General features: G+C 52.4%; 1 protein-coding gene across 1 annotated transcript in view; it reads left to right on the plus strand.

Moving 5' to 3' along the window:
- Window positions 1-20,383, plus strand: part of MUC6 (mucin 6, oligomeric mucus/gel-forming) — a 60,790-nt gene extending 40,407 nt beyond the window's left edge. The window contains exons 33-41 of the mRNA XM_063332820.1: window positions 2,537-2,977; window positions 3,945-4,385; window positions 5,543-5,978; window positions 8,529-8,977; window positions 13,504-13,944; window positions 14,162-14,164; window positions 14,905-15,510; window positions 18,304-18,406; window positions 20,206-20,383. Coding sequence (XP_063188890.1) covers window positions 2,537-2,977; window positions 3,945-4,385; window positions 5,543-5,978; window positions 8,529-8,977; window positions 13,504-13,944; window positions 14,162-14,164; window positions 14,905-15,510; window positions 18,304-18,406; window positions 20,206-20,383 — 3,098 coding nt within the window. The remainder of the gene's footprint in view (window positions 1-2,536; window positions 2,978-3,944; window positions 4,386-5,542; window positions 5,979-8,528; window positions 8,978-13,503; window positions 13,945-14,161; window positions 14,165-14,904; window positions 15,511-18,303; window positions 18,407-20,205) is intronic.
- Window positions 20,384-21,486: the final 1,103 nt, after the last annotated feature.

A 21,486-nucleotide genomic window follows, 5' to 3' on the forward strand; every position in this document is an offset into this window, starting at 1 on the left:
CTGTTCTTCTCAGCTCTTATTCTCCCTTCCTTCCTTCTTTCCACCTATGTGATGTTCCATCATGCCTTCCAAGCAGTGTTCGCCGCTTGTGCCATTTGTTTTGGTGCGTGGCCGGCCCGGGGTGCGGTGCTGTGCTGCGCCTGTGCACTGGCTCTGGCTGGGGTGGTGCTAATTTTTGTCCTAGCAGGTTTTCTGGTGTTGTTGTTCAGATGTCTGTCCAAGCCAGTGTTGATAGCACCCAAGTTCTTTAACTATTGCTGAGGAATGCTAGCACGGCATCCCCGATTTCTCTGTTTCTCCTTTTGCCTGCCAGGGAGTGGGCAAGAGGTTGGTTGAGGACACAGCCAGGATAGCTGAGCCAACGTGAGTGACCAAGGAGATCCTCCGTATCACAGAATGTCATGCTGAGCAGTAAAATGCGGGCAGGGCAGGGCAGGGCAGGACAGGACAGGACAGGGCAGGACAGGGGGATTTTCCCAAGTACCCATTGCTCAAAGGCTGGCGGGACACTGGCCACCAGTGGGAGATGGTGAGTGCATCTAGTGGGTGGTTTTTGGCTTTTTTTCCCTTTAGTTTCTTTGCTTCTGAAAACTGTCTGTATCCAGGTGTGTGGGGGTGTTTTTGCTTTTGCACTTGCAATTCCCCCCCCATTCACGCTCAGAGGGAGCGAGCAAGTTGCTGGGTGGGCACTTAGCATATAGCCAGTGTCAACCGCCTGCTGACTGGCACACAGCTTGTCCCCACCTGGGTGTAAGCAGGACAGGGAAGCTTAGGGAAGGAGCCAGAAGCCCAGTCCTGCCTCCTGCCCAGTGAGAGGCAGTGTGATAGCAGGCTGCTTTTCTTGCCTGAGGCCCCAGCCCAGGGCTACTGCCCTGCTCCTTTACCTCTTTCCCTCTTGGTCTGCCACTCTCGCTCAACCTGTGCTTTCCACCCGGCAGCCTTCACCCACGAAAAGACAACCGTGCCACACATTGTGCCGCCTCTGACCACGCAGAAGACAATGGCCACCACCTCTGCCAGCAGCACCTCCAAGACCTCTGTCTCCAGAGAGGCCAGCCCCGCTAGCAGCACAGAGGTCCCTCTGACAAGCACCTCTCCAGGTCCCAGCTCTCCGCCTGCCCCCAGCAGCCCGCTCAGCACCCGCCCGCCACCTGCCACCACTTCCACGCTCTCCTCCACATCAGCCCCAGCCGCCACCCCGAAACCTACGCCTACGACCCTAAGGCCCAGGCCCTCTTCCCTGAGGACCAGCGCTCCAACAGAGTTGCCTGCATCGGAGTCATCCGCGCCCTCCACAGCCAAAACCAGCCCGCTGCCATCGCCTGCTTCTTCTCCCTCCTCAACCGTGTCCTCCACGTGGCTGAGTTCCTCGCAGCCCGGTAAGGCTCCCTCCTGCCCTTCCTACCAGTCCGACTGTGCTTCCCAGCTCTCACCCTCCCAACCTTCATTCCGTTTTTCCTTCCTAGCAGCGGCAGCGCACGCCGCTTGGCCTGTTGTTTTAGTACTTGCCCTCCGTTCCTTTGCCTTTGGCGTCGGCACTTTGGTATGGCCTGCCTTTGGATATGGCCCGCCTTCGGTATGGCCGCGGGCACAGGTTTCTCCAACAGAGCCTGGCCTGCAAGTCTGGGAGGGGGCAGAGGGTATGCCGTGCCTGTTCCTTGGAGGAAGACACAGCATCTGGAGAGGCTCCTCTTCCAGGGAGAGGCAGAGGCTGCTTGCGCATGGGAAGGCACCCTTTAGGCGCTGTCCTTGTCCCCGCTTTTTGGGGGAGGAACCGGATAGGGAGGCTGAGGGCAGGAGGCAGGGACCCACTCCTCTCTGCCCCCAGCAAGACTCAGTGCAGCACAGCGCTGCCTTTCCTGCACATGCCCCCGTGTCATGGTTTAACACCAGCTGGCTGGCAACGAGGACCATGCAGCCGCTCGCTCACTCCCTGCCCCCCAGCAGGATGGGGGAGAGAATCAGAAGGGTAAAAGTGAGTAAACTCATGGGTTGACATAAAGACAGTTTACTAAGTAACGCAAAAGCTGCGCACGCAAGCAAAGCAAAACAAGGGTTTCGTTCACTACTCCCCATAGCAGGCAGGTGTGTTCAGCCATCTCCAGGAAAAGCTGCGCTCCATCATGTGTAACCGTTACGAGGGAAGCCCAAGGCTGTAACTCCAAATGTCTCCCCCCTCCTTCTTCTTCCCCCGGCTTTCGACACTGAGCATGATGTCATATGGTATAGAATATTCCTTTGGTCAGTTGGGGTCAGCTGTCGGCTTTGTCTCCTCCCAGCTTTCTGTGCACTCCCAGCCTACTGGCTGGCGGAGTGTTGTGAGGAGCAGAAAGGGCCTTGACTGCTAGGCAACAGCCAAATCTTCAGTCTTTTACCAACACAGTTTTCGTCCCAAATCCAACACAAAGCACTATGTCAGCTGTAGTAAGAAAGTCAACTCTATGCCAGCTGAAACCATGACACCCCAGACCGGGGCTTCTGCCCACCTTCCCCTCTTGACCTCGTCCTCAGCTGCCCTGTGCTTTGCTCCCGGCAGCCTTCACCCACGAAAAGACAACCGTGCCACACATTGTGCCGCCTCTGACCACGCAGAAGACAACGGCCACCACCTCTGCCAGCAGCACCTCCAAGACCTCTGTCTCCAGAGAGGCCAGCCCCGCTAGCAGCACAGAGGTCCCTCTGACAAGCACCTCTCCAGGTCCCAGCTCTCCGCCTGCCCCCAGCAGCCCGCTCAGCACCCGCCCGCCACCTGCCACCACTTCCACGCTCTCCTCCACATCAGCCCCAGCTGCCACCCCGAAACCTACGCCTACGACCCTAAGGCCCAGGCCCTCTTCCCTGAGGACCAGCGCTCCAACAGAGTTGCCTGCATCGGAGTCATCCGCGCCCTCCACAGCCAAAACCAGCCCGCTGCCATCGCCTGCTTCTTCTCCCTCCTCAACCGTGTCCTCCACGTGGCTGAGTTCCTCGCAGCCCGGTAAGGCTCCCTCCCGCTCTTCTGAGTTCTCTTCCTGTTCTTCTCAGCTCTTATTCTCCCTTCCTTCCTTCTTTCCACCTATGTGATGTTCCATCATGCCTTCCAAGCAGTGTTCGCCGCTTGTGCCATTTGTTTTGGTGCGTGGCCGGCCCGGGGTGCGGTGCTGTGCTGCGCCTGTGCACTGGCTCTGGCTGGGGTGGTGCTAATTTTTGTCCTAGCAGGTTTTCTGGTGTTGTTGTTCAGATGTCTGTCCAAGCCAGTGTTGATAGCACCCAAGTTCTTTAACTATTGCTGAGGAATGCTAGCACGGCTTCCCCCATTTCTCTGTTTCTCCTTTTGCCTGCCAGGGAGTGGGCAAGAGGTTGGTTGAGGACACAGCCAGGATAGCTGAGCCAACATGAGTGACCAAGGAGATCCTCCGTATCACAGAATGTCATGCTGAGCAGTAAAATGCGGGCAGGGCAGGGCAGGGCAGGGCAGGACAGGACAGGACAGGGGGATTTTCCCAAGTACCCATTGCTCAAAGGCTGGCCGGACACTGGCCACCAGTGGGAGATGGTGAGTGCATCTAGTGGGTGGTTTTTGGCTTTTTTTCCCTTTAGTTTCTTTGCTTCTGAAAACTGTCTGTATCCAGGTGTGTGGGGGTGTTTTTGCTTTTGCACTTGCAATTCCCCCCCCATTCACGCTCAGAGGGAGTGAGCAAGTTGCTGGGTGGGCACTTAGCATATAGCCAGTGTCGACCGCCTGCTGACTGGCACACAGCTTGTCCCCACCTGGGTGTAAGCAGGACAGGGAAGCTTAGGGAAGGAGCCAGAAGCCCAGTCCTGCCTCCTGTCCAGTGAGACGCAGTGTGATAGCAGGCTGCTTTTCTTGCCTGAGGCCCCAGCCCAGGGCTTCTGCCCTGCTCCTTTACCTCTTTCCCTCTTGGTCTGCCACTCTCGCTCAACCTGTGCTTTCCACCCGGCAGCCTTCACCCACGAAAAGACAACCGTGCCACACATTGTGCCGCCTCTGACCACGCAGAAGACAACGGCCACCACCTCTGCCAGCAGCACCTCCAAGACCTCTGTCTCCAGAGAGGCCAGCCCCGCTAGCAGCACAGAGGTCCCTCTGACAAGCACCTCTCCAGGTCCCAGCTCTCCGCCTGCCCCCAGCAGCCCGCTCAGCACCCGCCCGCCACCTGCCACCACTTCCACGCTCTCCTCCACATCAGCCCCAGCCGCCACCCCGAAACCTACGCCTACGACCCTAAGGCCCAGGCCCTCTTCCCTGAGGACCAGCGCTCCAACAGAGTTGCCTGCATCGGAGTCATCCGCGCCCTCCACAGCCAAAACCAGCCCGCTGCCATCGCCTGCTTCTTCTCCCTCCTCAACCGTGTCCTCCACGTGGCTGAGTTCCTCGCAGCCCGGTAAGGCTCCCTCCTGCCCTTCCTACCAGTCCGACTGTGCTTCCCAGCTCTCACCCTCCCAACCTTCATTCCGTTTTTCCTTCCTAGCAGCGGCAGCACACGCCGCTTGGCCTGTTGTTTTAGTACTTGCCCTCCGTTCCTTTGCCTTTGGCGTCGGCACTTTGGTATGGCCTGCCTTTGGATATGGCCCGCCTTCGGTATGGCCGCGGGCACAGGTTTCTCCAACAGAGCCTGGCCTGCAAGTCTGGGAGGGGGCAGAGGGTATGCCGTGCCTGTTCCTTGGAGGGAGACACAGCATCTGGAGAGGCTCCTCTTCCAGGGAGAGGCAGAGGCTGCTTGCGCATGGGAAGGCACCCTTTAGGCGCTGTCCTTGTCCCCGCTTTTTGGGGGAGGAACCGGATAGGGAGGCTGAGGGCAGGAGGCAGGGACCCACTCCTCTCTGCCCCCAGCAAGACTCAGTGCAGCACAGCGCTGCCTTTCCTGCACATGCCCCCGTGTCATGGTTTAACACCAGCTGGCTGGCAACGAGGACCATGCAGCCGCTCGCTCACTCCCTGCCCCCCAGCAGGATGGGGGAGAGAATCAGAAGGGTAAAAGTGAGTAAACTCATGGGTTGACATAAAGACAGTTTACTAAGTAACGCAAAAGCTGTGCACGCAAGCAAAGCAAAACAAGGGTTTCGTTCACTACTCCCCATAGCAGGCAGGTGTGTTCAGCCATCTCCAGGAAAAGCTGCGCTCCATCATGTGTAACCGTTACGAGGGAAGCCCAAGGCTGTAACTCCAAATGTCTCCCCCCTCCTTCTTCTTCCCCCGGCTTTCGACACTGAGCATGATGTCATATGGTATAGAATATTCCTTTGGTCAGTTGGGGTCAGCTGTCGGCTTTGTCTCCTCCCAGCTTTCTGTGCACTCCCAGCCTACTGGCTGGCGGAGTGTTGTGAGGAGCAGAAAGGGCCTTGACTGCTAGGCAACAGCCAAATCTTCAGTCTTTTACCAACACAGTTTTCGTCCCAAATCCAACACAAAGCACTATGTCAGCTGTAGTAAGAAAGTCAACTCTATGCCAGCTGAAACCATGACACCCCAGACCGGGGCTTCTGCCCACCTTCCCCTCTTGACCTCGTCCTCAGCTGCCCTGTGCTTTGCTCCCGGCAGCCTTCACCCACGAAAAGACAACCGTGCCACACATTGTGCCGCCTCTGACCACGCAGAAGACAACGGCCACCACCTCTGCCAGCAGCACCTCCAAGACCTCTGTCTCCAGAGAGGCCAGCCCCGCTAGCAGCACAGAGGTCCCTCTGACAAGCACCTCTCCAGGTCCCAGCTCTCCGCCTGCCCCCAGCAGCCCGCTCAGCACCCGCCCGCCACCTGCCACCACTTCCACGCTCTCCTCCACATCAGCCCCAGCTGCCACCCCGAAACCTACGCCTACGACCCTAAGGCCCAGGCCCTCTTCCCTGAGGACCAGCGCTCCAACAGAGTTGCCTGCATCGGAGTCATCCGCGCCCTCCACAGCCAAAACCAGCCCGCTGCCATCGCCTGCTTCTTCTCCCTCCTCAACCGTGTCCTCCACGTGGCTGAGTTCCTCGCAGCCCGGTAAGGCTCCCTCCTGCTCTTCTGAGTTCTCTTCCTGTTCTTCTCAGCTCTTATTCTCCCTTCCTTCCTTCTTTCCACCTATGTGATGTTCCATCATTCTTCCAAGCAGTGTTTGCCGCTTGTGCCATTTGTTTTGGTGCGTGGCCGGCCCGGGGTGTGGTGCTGTGCTGCGCCTGTGCACTGGCTCTGGCTGGGGTGGTGCTAATTTTTGTCCTAGCAGGTTTTCTGGTGTTGTTGTTCAGATGTCTGTCCAAGCCAGTGTTGATAGCACCCAAGTTCTTTAACTATTGCTGAGGAATGCTAGCACGGCATCCCCGATTTCTCTGTTTCTCCTTTTGCCTGCCAGGGAGTGGGCAAGAGGTTGGTTGAGGACACAGCCAGGATAGCTGAGCCAACGTGAGTGACCAAGGAGATCCTCCGTATCACAGAATGTCATGCTGAGCAGTAAAATGCGGGCAGGGCAGGGCAGGGCAGGGCAGGACAGGGGGATTTTCCCAAGTACCCATTGCTCAAAGGCTGGCGGGACACTGGCCACCAGTGGGAGATGGTGAGTGCATCTAGTGGGTGGTTTTTGGCTTTTTTCCCTTTAGTTTCTTTGCTTCTGAAAACTGTCTGTATCCAGATGTGTGGGGGTGTTTTTGCTTTTGCACTTGCAATTCCCCCCCCATTCACGCTCAGAGGGAGTGAGCAAGTTGCTGGGTGGGCACTTAGCATATAGCCAGTGTCGACCGCCTGCTGACTGGCACACAGCTTGGCCCCACCTGGGTGTAAGCAGGACAGGGAAGCTTAGGGAAGGAGCCAGAAGCCCAGTCCTGCCTCCTGTCCAGTGAGAGGCAGTGTGATAGCAGGCTGCTTTTCTTGCCTGAGGCCCCAGCCCAGGGCTTCTGCCCTGCTCCTTTACCTCTTTCCCTCTTGGTCTGCCACTCTCGCTCAACCTGTGCTTTCCACCCGGCAGCCTTCACCCACGAAAAGACAACCGTGCCACACATTGTGCCGCCTCTGACCACGCAGAAGACAACGGCCACCACCTCTGCCAGCAGCACCTCCAAGACCTCTGTCTCCAGAGAGGCCAGCCCCGCTAGCAGCACAGAGGTCCCTCTGACAAGCACCTCTCCAGGTCCCAGCTCTCCGCCTGCCCCCAGCAGCCCGCTCAGCACCCGCCCGCCACCTGCCACCACTTCCACGCTCTCCTCCACATCAGCCCCAGCCGCCACCCCGAAACCTACGCCTACGACCCTAAGGCCCAGGCCCTCTTCCCTGAGGACCAGCGCTCCAACAGAGTTGCCTGCATCAGAGTCATCCGCGCCCTCCACAGCCAAAACCAGCCCGCTGCCATCGCCTGCTTCTTCTCCCTCCTCAACCGTGTCCTTCACGTGGCTGAGTTCCTCGCAGCCCGGTAAGGCTCCCTCCTGCCCTTCCTACCAGTCCGACTGTGCTTCCCAGCTCTCACCCTCCCATCCTTCATTCCGCTTTTCCTTCCTAGCAGCGGCAGCGCACGCCGCTTGGCCTGTTGTTTTCGTACTTGCCCTCCGTTCCTTTGCCTTTGGCGTCGGCACTTTGGTATGGCCTGCCTTTGGATATGGCCCGCCTTCGGTATGGCCGCGGGCACAGGTTTCTCCAACAGAGCCTGGCCTGCAAGTCTGGGAGGGGGCAGAGGGTATGCCGTGCCTGTTCCTTGGAGGGAGACACAGCATCTGGAGAGGCTCCTCTTCCAGGGAGAGGCAGAGGCTGCTTGCGCATGGGAAGGCACCCTTTAGGCGCTGTCCTTGTCCCCGCTTTTTGGGGGAGGAACCGGATAGGGAGGCTGAGGGCAGGAGGCAGGGACCCACTCCTCTCTGCCCCCAGCAAGACTCAGTGCAGCACAGCGCTGCCTTTCCTGCACATGCCCCCGTGTCATGGTTTAACACCAGCTGGCTGGCAACGAGGACCATGCAGCCGCTCGCTCACTCCCTGCCCCCCAGCAGGATGGGGGAGAGAATCAGAAGGGTAAAAGTGAGTAAACTCATGGGTTGACATAAAGACAGTTTACTAAGTAACGCAAAAGCTGTGCACGCAAGCAAAGCAAAACAAGGGTTTCGTTCACTACTCCCCATAGCAGGCAGGTGTGTTCAGCCATCTCCAGGAAAAGCTGCGCTCCATCATGTGTAACCGTTACGAGGGAAGCCCAAGGCTGTAACTCCAAATGTCTCCCCCCTCCTTCTTCTTCCCCCGGCTTTCGACACTGAGCATGATGTCATATGGTATAGAATATTCCTTTGGTCAGTTGGGGTCAGCTGTCGGCTTTGTCTCCTCCCAGCTTTCTGTGCACTCCCAGCCTACTGGCTGGCGGAGTGTTGTGAGGAGCAGAAAGGGCCTTGACTGCTAGGCAACAGCCAAATCTTCAGTCTTTTACCAACACAGTTTTCGTCCCAAATCCAACACAAAGCACTATGTCAGCTGTAGTAAGAAAGTCAACTCTATGCCAGCTGAAACCATGACACCCCAGACCGGGGCTTCTGCCCACCTTCCCCTCTTGACCTCGTCCTCAGCTGCCCTGTGCTTTGCTCCCGGCAGCCTTCACCCACGAAAAGACAACCGTGCCACACATTGTGCCGCCTCTGACCACGCAGAAGACAACGGCCACCACCTCTGCCAGCAGCACCTCCAAGACCTCTGTCTCCAGAGAGGCCAGCCCCGCTAGCAGCACAGAGGTCCCTCTGACAAGCACCTCTCCAGGTCCCAGCTCTCCGCCTGCCCCCAGCAGCCCGCTCAGCACCCGCCCGCCACCTGCCACCACTTCCACGCTCTCCTCCACATCAGCCCCAGCTGCCACCCCGAAACCTACGCCTACGACCCTAAGGCCCAGGCCCTCTTCCCTGAGGACCAGCGCTCCAACAGAGTTGCCTGCATCGGAGTCATCCGCGCCCTCCACAGCCAAAACCAGCCCGCTGCCATCGCCTGCTTCTTCTCCCTCCTCAACCGTGTCCTCCACGTGGCTGAGTTCCTCGCAGCCCGGTAAGGCTCCCTCCTGCTCTTCTGAGTTCTCTTCCTGTTCTTCTCAGCTCTTATTCTCCCTTCCTTCCTTCTTTCCACCTATGTGATGTTCCATCATTCTTCCAAGCAGTGTTTGCCGCTTGTGCCATTTGTTTTGGTGCGTGGCCGGCCCGGGGTGTGGTGCTGTGCTGCGCCTGTGCACTGGCTCTGGCTGGGGTGGTGCTAATTTTTGTCCTAGCAGGTTTTCTGGTGTTGTTGTTCAGATGTCTGTCCAAGCCAGTGTTGATAGCACCCAAGTTCTTTAACTATTGCTGAGGAATGCTAGCACGGCATCCCCGATTTCTCTGTTTCTCCTTTTGCCTGCCAGGGAGTGGGCAAGAGGTTGGTTGAGGACACAGCCAGGATAGCTGAGCCAACGTGAGTGACCAAGGAGATCCTCCGTATCACAGAATGTCATGCTGAGCAGTAAAATGCGGGCAGGGCAGGGCAGGACAGGGCAGGACAGGGGGATTTTCCCAAGTACCCATTGCTCAAAGGCTGGCGGGACACTGGCCACCAGTGGGAGATGGTGAGTGCATCTAGTGGGTGGTTTTTGGCTTTTTTCCCTTTAGTTTCTTTGCTTCTGAAAACTGTCTGTATCCAGGTGTGTGGGGGTGTTTTTGCTTTTGCACTTGCAATTCCCCCCCCATTCACGCTCAGAGGGAGTGAGCAAGTTGCTGGGTGGGCACTTAGCATATAGCCAGTGTCGACCGCCTGCTGACTGGCACACAGCTTGGCCCCACCTGGGTGTAAGCAGGACAGGGAAGCTTAGGGAAGGAGCCAGAAGCCCAGTCCTGCCTCCTGTCCAGTGAGAGGCAGTGTGATAGCAGGCTGCTTTTCTTGCCTGAGGCCCCAGCCCAGGGCTTCTGCCCTGCTCCTTTACCTCTTTCCCTCTTGGTCTGCCACTCTCGCTCAACCTGTGCTTTCCACCCGGCAGCCTTCACCCACGAAAAGACAACCGTGCCACACATTGTGCCGCCTCTGACCACGCAGAAGACAACGGCCACCACCTCTGCCAGCAGCACCTCCAAGACCTCTGTCTCCAGAGAGGCCAGCCCCGCTAGCAGCACAGAGGTCCCTCTGACAAGCACCTCTCCAGGTCCCAGCTCTCCGCCTGCCCCCAGCAGCCCGCTCAGCACCCGCCCGCCACCTGCCACCACTTCCACGCTCTCCTCCACATCAGCCCCAGCCGCCACCCCGAAACCTACGCCTACGACCCTAAGGCCCAGGCCCTCTTCCCTGAGGACCAGCGCTCCAACAGAGTTGCCTGCATCAGAGTCATCCGCGCCCTCCACAGCCAAAACCAGCCCGCTGCCATCGCCTGCTTCTTCTCCCTCCTCAACCGTGTCCTTCACGTGGCTGAGTTCCTCGCAGCCCGGTAAGGCTCCCTCCTGCCCTTCCTACCAGTCCGACTGTGCTTCCCAGCTCTCACCCTCCCATCCTTCATTCCGCTTTTCCTTCCTAGCAGCGGCAGCGCACGCCGCTTGGCCTGTTGTTTTCGTACTTGCCCTCCGTTCCTTTGCCTTTGGCGTCGGCACTTTGGTATGGCCTGCCTTTGGATATGGCCCGCCTTCGGTATGGCCGCGGGCACAGGTTTCTCCAACAGAGCCTGGCCTGCAAGTCTGGGAGGGGGCAGAGGGTATGCCGTGCCTGTTCCTTGGAGGAAGACACAGCATCTGGAGAGGCTCCTCTTCCAGGGAGAGGCAGAGGCTGGTTGCGCATGGGAAGGCACCCTTTAGGCGCTGTCCTTGTCCCTGCTTTTTGGGGGAGGAACCGGATAGGGAGGCTGAGGGCAGGAGGCAAGGACCCACTCCTCTCATTGGAATCATAGAATCATAGAATTGCTGAGGTTGGAAGGGACCTTTAAGATCATCAAGTCCAACCTTTAACCTACCCTGACAAAAGCCACTTCTAAACCATGTCCCTAAGTGCCCCATCTACCCTTTGTTTAGACACCTCCAGGGATGGTGAATCCACCACCTCCCTGGGCAGCCTATTGCAATGTTTAATAACCTTTTCAGTGAAAAAATGTTTCCTAATATCCAATCTAAACCTCCCCTGACATAACTTGAACCCGTTTCCTCTCATCCTATCACTTGTCACCAGGGAGAAGATGTCAGCCCCGATCTCTCTACAACCTCCTTTCAGGTAGTTGTAGAGGGTGGTAAGGTCTCCCCTCAGCCTCCTCTTCTCCAGGCTATACAACCCCAGCTCCCTCAGTCGTTCTTCATAAGGTTTGTCCTCCAGACCCCTCACCAGCTTTGTAGCCCTTCTCTGGACACGCTCCAACACCTCAATGTCCCACTTGTAGCAAGGGGCCCAAAACTGAACGCAGTACTCGAGATGGGGCCTCACCAGTGCCGAGTACAGGGGGATGATTGCTTCCCTAGTCCAGCTCACCACACTATTCCTGATACAGGCTAGGATGCTGTTGGCCTTCTTGGCCACCTGGGCACACTGCTGGCTCATGTTCAGCCGGCTGTCAACCAACACCCCCAGGTCCTTTCCTGCCGGGCTGCTTTCGAGCCACTCTGCCCCAATCCTGTAGCGCTGCGTGGGGTTGTTGTGACCCAAGTGCAGGACCCGGCACTTGGCCTTGTTGAACCTCATACCATTGGTCTCAGCCCATCAGTCCAGCCTGTCCAGATCCCTCTGCAGAGCCAACCTACCCTCAAGCAGATCAACATGCCCACCCAGTTTAGTGTCATCTGCGAACTTGCTGAGGGTGCATTCGATCCCTTCATCCAGATCATTGATAAAGATATTAAAGAGAACCGGCCCCAGCACCGACACCACTTGTGACCGGACACCAACTGGATTTAACTCCATTTACCACCACTCTCTGGGCACGGCCATCCAGCCAGTTTTTTACCCAGCGAAGAGTACACCTGTCCAGGCCATGAGCAGCCAGTTTCTCCAGGAGAATGCTGTGGGAAACAGTGTCAAAAGCTTTGCAAAAATCCAAGTAGATAACATCCACAGCTTTTCCCTCATCCTCTAAGTGGGTCACCTTATCATAGAAGGATATTCGGTTTGATAGGCATGACCTGCCCTTCACAAACCCATGCTGACTGGGCCTGATCACCCTGTTCTCCTGCATGTGCCGTGTAATGGCACTGAGGAGGATCTGTTCCATGACCTTCCCAGGCACCGAGGTCAGACTGACTGGCCTGTAGTTCCCCGGATCCTCCTTCCGGCCCTTCTTGTGGATGGGTGTCACATTTGCTAACCTCCAGTCAGCTGGGACCTCCCCGGTTGTCCAGGACTGCTCATAAATGATGCAAAGTGGCCTGGCGAGCACTTCCGCCAGCTCTTTCAATACCCTTGGGTGGATCCCATCCGGCCCCATAGATTTGTGCACCTCCAGGTGCTGAAGCAGGTCCCTCACCGTTTGCCTTTGGGTTACAGGGGCTTCATTCTGCTCCCCATCCCTGTCTTCTAGCTCAGGGGTCTGGGTGCTCAGGGAACAACTGGTCCTACTGATGAAGACTGAGGCAAAGACTGCATTAAGTACCTCAGCCTTTTCCTCTTCCTTGTTCACTATGTTGCCGGCCCCATCTACTAGAGGACAGAGATAATCCTTAGTCCTCTTCTTATTGCTAATATATTTATAGAAACTTTTTTTGTTGTCCTTGACAACAGAAGCCAGGTTTAGTTCTAGCTGGGCTTTGGCCCTCCTGATTTTTTCCCTATAAAGGAAGGCGCCCTTTAGGCGCTGTCCTTGTCCCCGCTTTTTGGGGGAGGAACCGGATAGGGAGGCTGAGGGCAGGAGGCAGGGACCCACTCCTCTCTGCCCCCAGCAAGACTCAGTGCAGCACAGCGCTGCCTTTCCTGCACATGCCCCCGTGTCATGGTTTAACACCAGCTGGCTGGCAACGAGGACCATGCAGCCGCTCGCTCACTCCCTGCCCCCCAGCAGGATGGGGGAGAGAATCAGAAGGGTAAAAGTGAGTAAACTCATGGGTTGACATAAAGACAGTTTACTAAGTAACGCAAAAGCTGCGCACGCAAGCAAAGCAAAACAAGGGTTTCGTTCACTACTCCCCATAGCAGGCAGGTGTGTTCAGCCATCTCCAGGAAAAGCTGCGCTCCATCATGTGTAACCGTTACGAGGGAAGCCCAAGGCTGTAATTCCAAATGTCTCCCCCCTCCTTCTTCTTCCCCCGGCTTTCGACACTGAGCATGATGTCATATGGTGTAGAATATTCCTTTGGTCAGTTGGGGTCAGCTGTCGGCTTTGTCTCCTCCCAGCTTTCTGTGCGCTCCCAGCCTACTGGCTGGCGGAGTGTTGTGAGGAGCAGAAAGGGCCTTGACTGCTAGGCAACAGCCAAATCTTCAGTCTTTTACCAACACAGTTTTCGTCCCAAATCCAACACAAAGCACTATGTCAGCTGTAGTAAGAAAGTCAACTCTATGCCAGCTGAAACCATGACACCCCAGACCGGGGCTTCTGCCCACCTTCCCCTCTTGACCTCGTCCTCAGCTGCCCTGTGCTTTGCTCCCGGCAGCCTTCACCCACGAAAAGACAACCGTGCCACACATTGTGCCGCCTCTGACCACGCAGAAGACAACGGCCACCACCTCTGCCAGCAGCACCTCCAAGACCTCTGTCTCCAGAGAGGCCAGCCCCGCTAGCAGCACAGAGGTCCCTCTGACAAGCACCTCTCCAGGTCCCAGCTCTCCGCCTGCCCCCAGCAGCCCGCTCAGCACCCGCCCGCCACCTGCCACCACTTCCACGCTCTCCTCCACATCAGCCCCAGCCGCCACCCCGAAACCTACGCCTACGACCCTAAGGCCCAGGCCCTCTTCCCTGAGGACCAGCGCTCCAACAGAGTTGCCTGCATCAGAGTCATCCGCGCCCTCCACAGCCAAAACCAGCCCGCTGCCATCGCCTGCTTCTTCTCCCTCCTCAACCGTGTCCTCCACGTGGCTGAGTTCCTCGCAGCCCGGTAAGGCTCCCTCCCGCTCTTCTGAGTTCTCTTCCTGTTCTTCTCAGCTCTTATTCTCCCTTCCTTCCTTCTTTCCACCTATGTGATGTTCCATCATTCTTCCAAGCAGTGTTTGCCGCTTGTGCCATTTGTTTTGGTGCGTGGCCGGCCCGGGGTGTGGTGCTGTGCTGCGCCTGTGCACTGGCTCTGGCTGGGGTGGTGCTAATTTTTGTCCTAGCAGGTTTTCTGGTGTTGTTGTTCAGATGTCTGTCCAAGCCAGTGTTGATAGCACCCAAGTTCTTTAACTATTGCTGAGGAATGCTAGCACGGCTTCCCCCATTTCTCTGTTTCTCCTTTTGCCTGCCAGGGAGTGGGCAAGAGGTTGGTTGAGGACACAGCCAGGATAGCTGACCCAACGTGAGTGACCAAGGAGATCCTCCGTATCACAGAATGTCATGCTGAGCAGTAAAATGCGGGCAGGGCAGGGCAGGACAGGGCAGGACAGGGGGATTTTCCCAAGTACCCATTGCTCAAAGGCTGGCCGGACACTGGCCACCAGTGGGAGATGGTGAGTGCATCTAGTGGGTGGTTTTTGGCTTTTTTTTTTTCCCTTTAGTTTCTTTGCTTCTGAAAACTGTCTGTATCCAGGTGTGTGGGGGTGTTTTTGCTTTTGCACTTGCAATTCCCCCCCCATTCACGCTCAGAGGGAGCGAGCAAGTTGCTGGGTGGGCACTTAGCATATAGCCAGTGTCAACCGCCTGCTGACTGGCACACAGCTTGTCCCCACCTGGGTGTAAGCAGGACAGGGAAGCTTAGGGAAGGAGCCAGAAGCCCAGTCCTGCCTCCTGCCCAGTGAGAGGCAGTGTGATAGCAGGCTGCTTTTCTTGCCTGAGGCCCCAGCCCAGGGCTTCTGCCCTGCTCCTTTACCTCTTTCCCTCTTGGTCTGCCACTCTCGCTCAACCTGTGCTTTGCTCCCGGCAGCCTTCACCCACGAAAAGACAACCGTGCCACACATTGTGCCGCCTCTGACCACGCAGAAGACAACGGCCACCACCTCTGCCAGCAGCACCTCCAAGACCTCTGTCTCCAGAGAGGCCAGCCCCGCTAGCAGCACAGAGGTCCCTCTGACAAGCACCTCTCCAGGTCCCAGCTCTCCGCCTGCCCCCAGCAGCCCGCTCAGCACCCGCCCGCCACCTGCCACCACTTCCACGCTCTCCTCTGCTTCAGTCCCAACTGCCAGCGCAGTTCCTACACCTTTCCCCCTCACTACGTCCACATCTAGTTCTGCTGAGAGTTCTACATATTTTTCCTCCCCAAACACCACTTTTACTCCACATGTTAAAACATCGTCATTAGTAATTCCTACCAGTATCTCTTCCTCATCCACTCCAGTGTTGATTCCAGCTGCTTTATCTACAACAGTTACTTTTGCTCCCAGTGTTACTACTACTGCATCTACAGAGTCAGCTGAAAGCAGTTCGTTGCGAACAACAACATTAACCACTACCCGCACTACGTCATCGCCTTCTTTCACCTCTAGACTTTCAACATCCTTGTCTTCTGTTGTACCATTAACAGTGCCACAAGGTAAAGCATATTCTTATCATTTCCTATGTCGTGCTTTTGTTTTTAGCACATCTTTTCTTTCGTGTGTGTGTGAATTCTTACTTTACATATTCTTTGGCTGGCATGGCATTTGTATGCATTGGCTCCATCTTTTCTTTGTGTCATTTCTGCAGTTATTTTTTGTGGAGTTGTCTGAAGTCTTTGATGTCATAACAGCAGATTCCCTGCTATATACTGATGTAAACATTAAAAAGTGTGAATTAAGGAGGCTGACGGGATGCATATCAGGATAGTCACAGAATCGTTTGTTTTTTAATCTTAAAATGTTAGCTAAGCAGTCTAAGAAAGATACCTTTTATTTGGACAGGCTACCTCCTGACTTACCCTGCAGTCCCCCTGTTAGCTCTCATATACTCAGTCTGCACACTTGAGTATTTTTTTGGTATCTCTTCTGCAGGATATTATTTTCTCAGTTTTCAAGGTACAGTGATGTTTTTTGGCTCCTGTGCATAATTAAAACCTAATATGTTTTGACTGAAGGAATACCACATTCTACAATTTCTGCACAATTTCATGTAAAGGGAGGCACACAAAGTAACATCCTCTCCACTGGCTTCATATTGAGCTTTCCTACTTTAGGATCTCCAGTAAAGGAGTCAGGAACACTGGTGTGAATGCACAAGAGAGATAGATACATTTTTAACTGTGTTCTGTGTAAGTAGCAGAGGCCTCGTTTCTAGTCCTATTCTAGAAACGGGATAAACCAGAATGACGTATGCACTGTGCAATCCGTGAATGGAAGCTGGATTTCCTGTGTGGTTCTTTTCTCTATGTTTATTTCTTTTAACCACTGTTTGAGGACCCAGTTTCAGCTACTTTCCTACTGCCTTCTCCACTGTCATATACCACTTTCACTGTTTGTTTTCCTTTTCTGTGGGTTTAATTCCTAAAGAAAGTGCAACATCACCTCCAACAAGTTACAGCTTTCACTTGCCATATCTTTTTCAAGAATTAGGAGGGATACACGGCATCCTCATAGGCCTGCCCTTTTCTACCCTTCTTAATAATGAGATTATAAGCATTTACATCTTTTTATCTTTGAAGCAGACCTATATGATGTTTCCTTAGTTGTGAATCTTCACACAAAGGCCTCCATTCCATTGTTCAAATTAGATCAACTGAACCAGAAAGTTAACCTCTAACAGCATCAAAAATGAACAGAGTGGAACACCGTGCTCAAATCAGCCAGTGAGTCTTACTCCAGAAGACTGATTTACGCAAATTGTCCCAAGTAGTCAACTAAGGAAAATGAATTTGTGGTTAACTGCTACTTTCAAACAGAGATGTGAGAACCAATATATAACAGTGGCTGTAGTCACCTGCAGCAGGACCTTTCCTCTCTGTTTGCACTGTTAACCTTGCCAGCAGAGTGCAGCTTGTACAAGTCAGTCAACTCCGCCACAAGGTATGGCAGAATTCTCTACCAGCAGCGCAAATGATTAAACACGCAGTCTGTCCTTCCTCCCACTGTTACACAAGTAATACAGTACCTAAGAGGCTCTAATTGACTGACTGTGTGAGCCTTAGTTTGACCCAAGGAGCCGGGATTCTCTCTATTGCCCCATTCCCTTTGACCACGCTTGCCCTACAGCTTCATATTTTTCACCTCACAGAATGGGAATCCAAGTAGGAACTCTCATGAGCAGAAGGATTTTTCCCCAGTATAATTATGTTTTTGGTGTCTGCTTTAGATTCTGTTCACACGCTTTTGCTAAGAGAAGTGCTTCAGAACAGTATCTTCCCAAGCATGCTATGACTGGGTTTGTTCCTTGCAGTTAACAGGCAGTACCTCCCACTACTTATTTCATGGGTTCAGAAAGTTGTGAACAAGGTCTCCTTTCTCTGCACATTGTTCAGCCCTAAACTGAGCAATTCTGGTACTTTTCAGTCTTGCAGAATATTAACAATACCTTTCAGTCCAGAAAGAAAAGTTAAATGCTGGCTTAGCTCCTAGCTCTTGATTTATGAGATACAGGTATAGTACCTTAGTCTAGTATCCAGTTACTAGTCGCCTTATTTTCCAATGACAAATTCCCAGAATTCCTACTACAGTATTAACTGAGCCTTCCCCACAACAATGTTCAGGTTTCGTTTATAACCTTTCTTCAAGTGGGGAACCTGAAGGTGCTCGAAAGCGCATTGTACAGAAGGAGAACCTGTTTTCAGTTAGCTTTGTGCATCATAAACTGCTTAATGTTCTGCTTCAAGCCAGGAGAAAATGCAAGATCAACACACGTAATCATTACTTGCTGTCTAGCATTATGCGTTCCAGCTAGTAAGGAAAGACAGACTTCGGGCAGGCATTTCAGTTGTGAACTTCTGGCTGCCTATAAATAAATAAATCCTTAGAATGAGTAAATTAAACATTTTTCAAATAAGTAAAATCTATTACAAAGTCTGTGAACCAGAAATAATGCCACCAGAATTAGCCAGCTGCTTTATTTGCATCTTTGTGTTCTCATCAGCGGATTAGTTTTTATCCTATATCCTTAACAGGAATTTTTCTGCTCATTTGTAATTCCTGTGACTTGCATTTTCTTTGTTGTCCTCCAGCGTAACTCTCTCATGCATCTTCAGGGCCTAGTTTAAAACCTTCTCTTGCTGTGTTACTCACTGATGACTTGTTAATTATCTCATGCAATAGGAATGGTTTTCCATGAAACAGAGGGTGGAGGCTTTTGGCATCCAGCAAAGGGCACCCAAGAAGACCAAGACAGATTTCCGCTATAATTTTTTTGTTTTTACATTTGACAGAGCGTTGTAGAGAACTTGAATATGAAGAAAAAATAACTTACAAAGGCTGTTCTACAAATGTCACTTTAAGCCGGTGTGAAGGATCGTGTCCATCTTCAACAAAGTAAGGGCAGTTGGGAGATTGTACAGTACTAAAGTTGTTTCTCTCTCTTGTTTGCGCAACCGTTAAGTAGCAAGAGTTGTTAACTACCCCTCCTTTACAATTCAGCCAGAAAACTATGGTTGGCATCTGCCCAGCAGTACAATGGTGCAGCGTAAGCCAGCTAACTAGAAACACTGCTAATAAGGTCATTTAGTATGTAGGGATTTACAATTTAAACACGGGATGTTGTCTCACTTTACTTTTATTTTTTTAATAAAACAGACATCGATGCTGCAGGTTTTGGGGGCATTTTTGGTTTTTTGTTTGGTTTGGTGTGGGGTTGTTTTTTTTTTTTTTAAAGATGGAAAAAAGTTGTTGGTTAGACTACAAACACCTGTTTTCAAATAGCCAAGACAGCAAAATAAGAAATTTATCTTCACCTAAATACATAATGTCACTTCAGTTGTCTCATATTCTCCTCCTAATAGTGTAACTCAGGGATATTTGACAGGGATATTGAGCGTGCTGCCTCAGTCCGTGCACTTCTGCTCGTTCATGAGGAGACTATTCAGACAGGGAATCTCCAGTAAAACTGAACTGACTGCAGCAGTGTTAGAGTTCACAGTTATTTGGGGAAAAAACTTAAAATGTTATATTCTCAACAATCCAAGCAAATACAATGTTCAAGAACAGGAAAGCAACGAAGGGTTTTCCTTTTGCAATAACTAATTTAAATCACTCCTGAAGCTAAAAGCTGTCCCCTTCAACGTGAGCGCAGGTGTCCTCCAGTATTTTGAAAACTGAGTGAGTGACTTTTATCTTGAGAATTTTCAAAAGGGCTGTTGAGCCTGGACAAAGATTTTTAGAGCTACTAACGTTCATCACAATCACTAAGAAAGTTGTGGTTAAAAGAACAGTTTTGTTTTAATGGAAATCAGGCAGACTTTTTTCCCTTTTAAAGAGGTTTTTACAAAAATACTTCTTCTGTAACACTCTCGTTCCCACAGCTGAATTGCAGCCTAAGTTTATACAAGTTCTCACTGACCAATAAAATAAAAAAAAATAAAAAAAGGAAAATCTAGGAGCAAGTCCAGCAGCGCAGTTGGCTGAACAGAGTCAGAAAAGCAACGGTGTAACAGAACAACAGTATTATCAAAGAGCATCTAAATCTCACCCACTCCTTTGAGCTATCACTTCACCAACCCCTGCTTTACTCCTGCTAATTCAGCAATAGACGTGCAAGCCCACTACTGCGTGAACTGACCTCACAGCCCAGAATTTACATTATGCCAAACCTGACATTATACGCTCAGCCGCTTGAATTCTGGTGCCAACAGTTCAGAGGAAAAAAAGGGATTTTCCTTCCTCCATGAACTGTGCAAGAGGAACCTGCGCAGTTCAGCCCCTCATCACACCAGAGACCTTTTGCAAACTGTAAGCAGTCCAGTGCACAGCTTCAAAAAATAACCCTGTGGTTACTTTATTATTTTCAGAAGTGCACAAGGAGAATGGGGAAATCAAATCCTGTTAGTTTTCCAGTGAGGTCTGAGGCAACAGCTACAAACCCTTTGCAAATTTAGTCTCAAAAAGGAAGGCAGAAACTCAGTACGCCTGAGCTCCTGCAGTGGCCAGAACACAAGAGTCAGGCGCTGCCCCATCTGTAGTTCTGCCCTTGGCACAACTATTGAACTCTTAAGGGTTGTGCGCTTTCCTCTAAATGTTCCACCGTAAGAAAAAAACAAATGTTCAAATACTTAAAAAGCTGCAAGCCTAAAATACTATATACAAATCCTAACTGTTCCTCCCTCTCTTCCAAACAGGTTGAATGTTGAGGAGATGATGGTCACCACAGTCTGCAGCTGCTGTAGGCCACTACAGCTTCTGAAGAAGGAATTCCAACTACCTTGCCAAGACCCAGATAACCCTGGAAAAAGGCTCACTACAGAAATCATTGTATTTAGTGGCTGCGTTTGTAACTTTGACAGTTGCATACATTAGCCAGACCTCCAGATGGCCTCAGATACCTTTTTTTTTTTTTTTTTAATTAAACACTGATCACAATTTAACACTTCCACAGTGACTGCTCAGTGCTGGGAGTTCTCCTGTGTTGATTTTACTGGAGACCCTTGCAGTGAGGCTTCCTGAGCAGCTACCTGGAATGTCAAGGAAGTGAACTGATAAATTATTCTGATCAGGGGTGGGGGTTGGGGGCAGGAGGGAAAAAAAGAAAAAAGAAGGGGTGAGGTGGGGGGGTGGGAGGGAAGACCACTTCAGAGTGTCTGGCTTTGCTCAGGGTGGTGTTTAACCAGAGGCTAAAGACTGGCCTACACACTGTGCAATAACAGAAATTTGACTTCCAAATAAAGTAGAAAGAATTGAATTTGTTTGTTATTTGACCAATTATTTTAACTGAAAAGAGGCTGTTACGTTCGTTACAGTTGCACTAGGAGCGGTGGAATAGCTCATTATTTCACTGGGAAAGGAGACAACTGAAAGTGGACTTGTCCACATCATCCATACGCAGCTGGTGTCAGAGAGCAAGGTGTTACACGAACCAAAAGCTAGTAGTGAGGTGCATGCAGACCCATCATCATTAACACGGACACGTAGCGGCTTTTGGACAAAGCAGAAATTTGCAGGGCATTTCTCTGCAAGAAGTTAAAGACCACATGTCTAACAGGACACAGGTAGTTCACTCACAAGTGATTTCTACTTGCCACTGGTAGAGCATATTCTTTATTACTTTGTTTGCAATTCATTTAAAAAAAGTTGTATGAACGCACAATAGCTCATAGTGCCCAGGTTTGGGTTTGTTTTTCTTCCTTTTAGCAAGTTTTAGAGAAGTACCAAGAATCTGAAGCATAGATTTAAAGTTTGAGGGAGGTTATTTAGCAGTTTAGATATTCTTCTTTTACAGTAACATCAACTTTTTTTTACAAGTCCTGCCTATGTGTAACACAGGTGTGTGCTTCATAGCCCCAACCATACGCCCCTGTTACACCAGTTTACTGCAGCACGTACTATTAATATACTTACCTGTGTTACCCACTCGAGGAAGAAAGATTTTGACATCAAGGTTTTGGGTTTTTGTTTTGTTTTGT

Source organism: Chroicocephalus ridibundus, chromosome 4 (genome assembly GCF_963924245.1).
Source record: "Chroicocephalus ridibundus chromosome 4, bChrRid1.1, whole genome shotgun sequence".
NCBI classification, from domain to species: domain Eukaryota; kingdom Metazoa; phylum Chordata; class Aves; order Charadriiformes; family Laridae; genus Chroicocephalus; species Chroicocephalus ridibundus.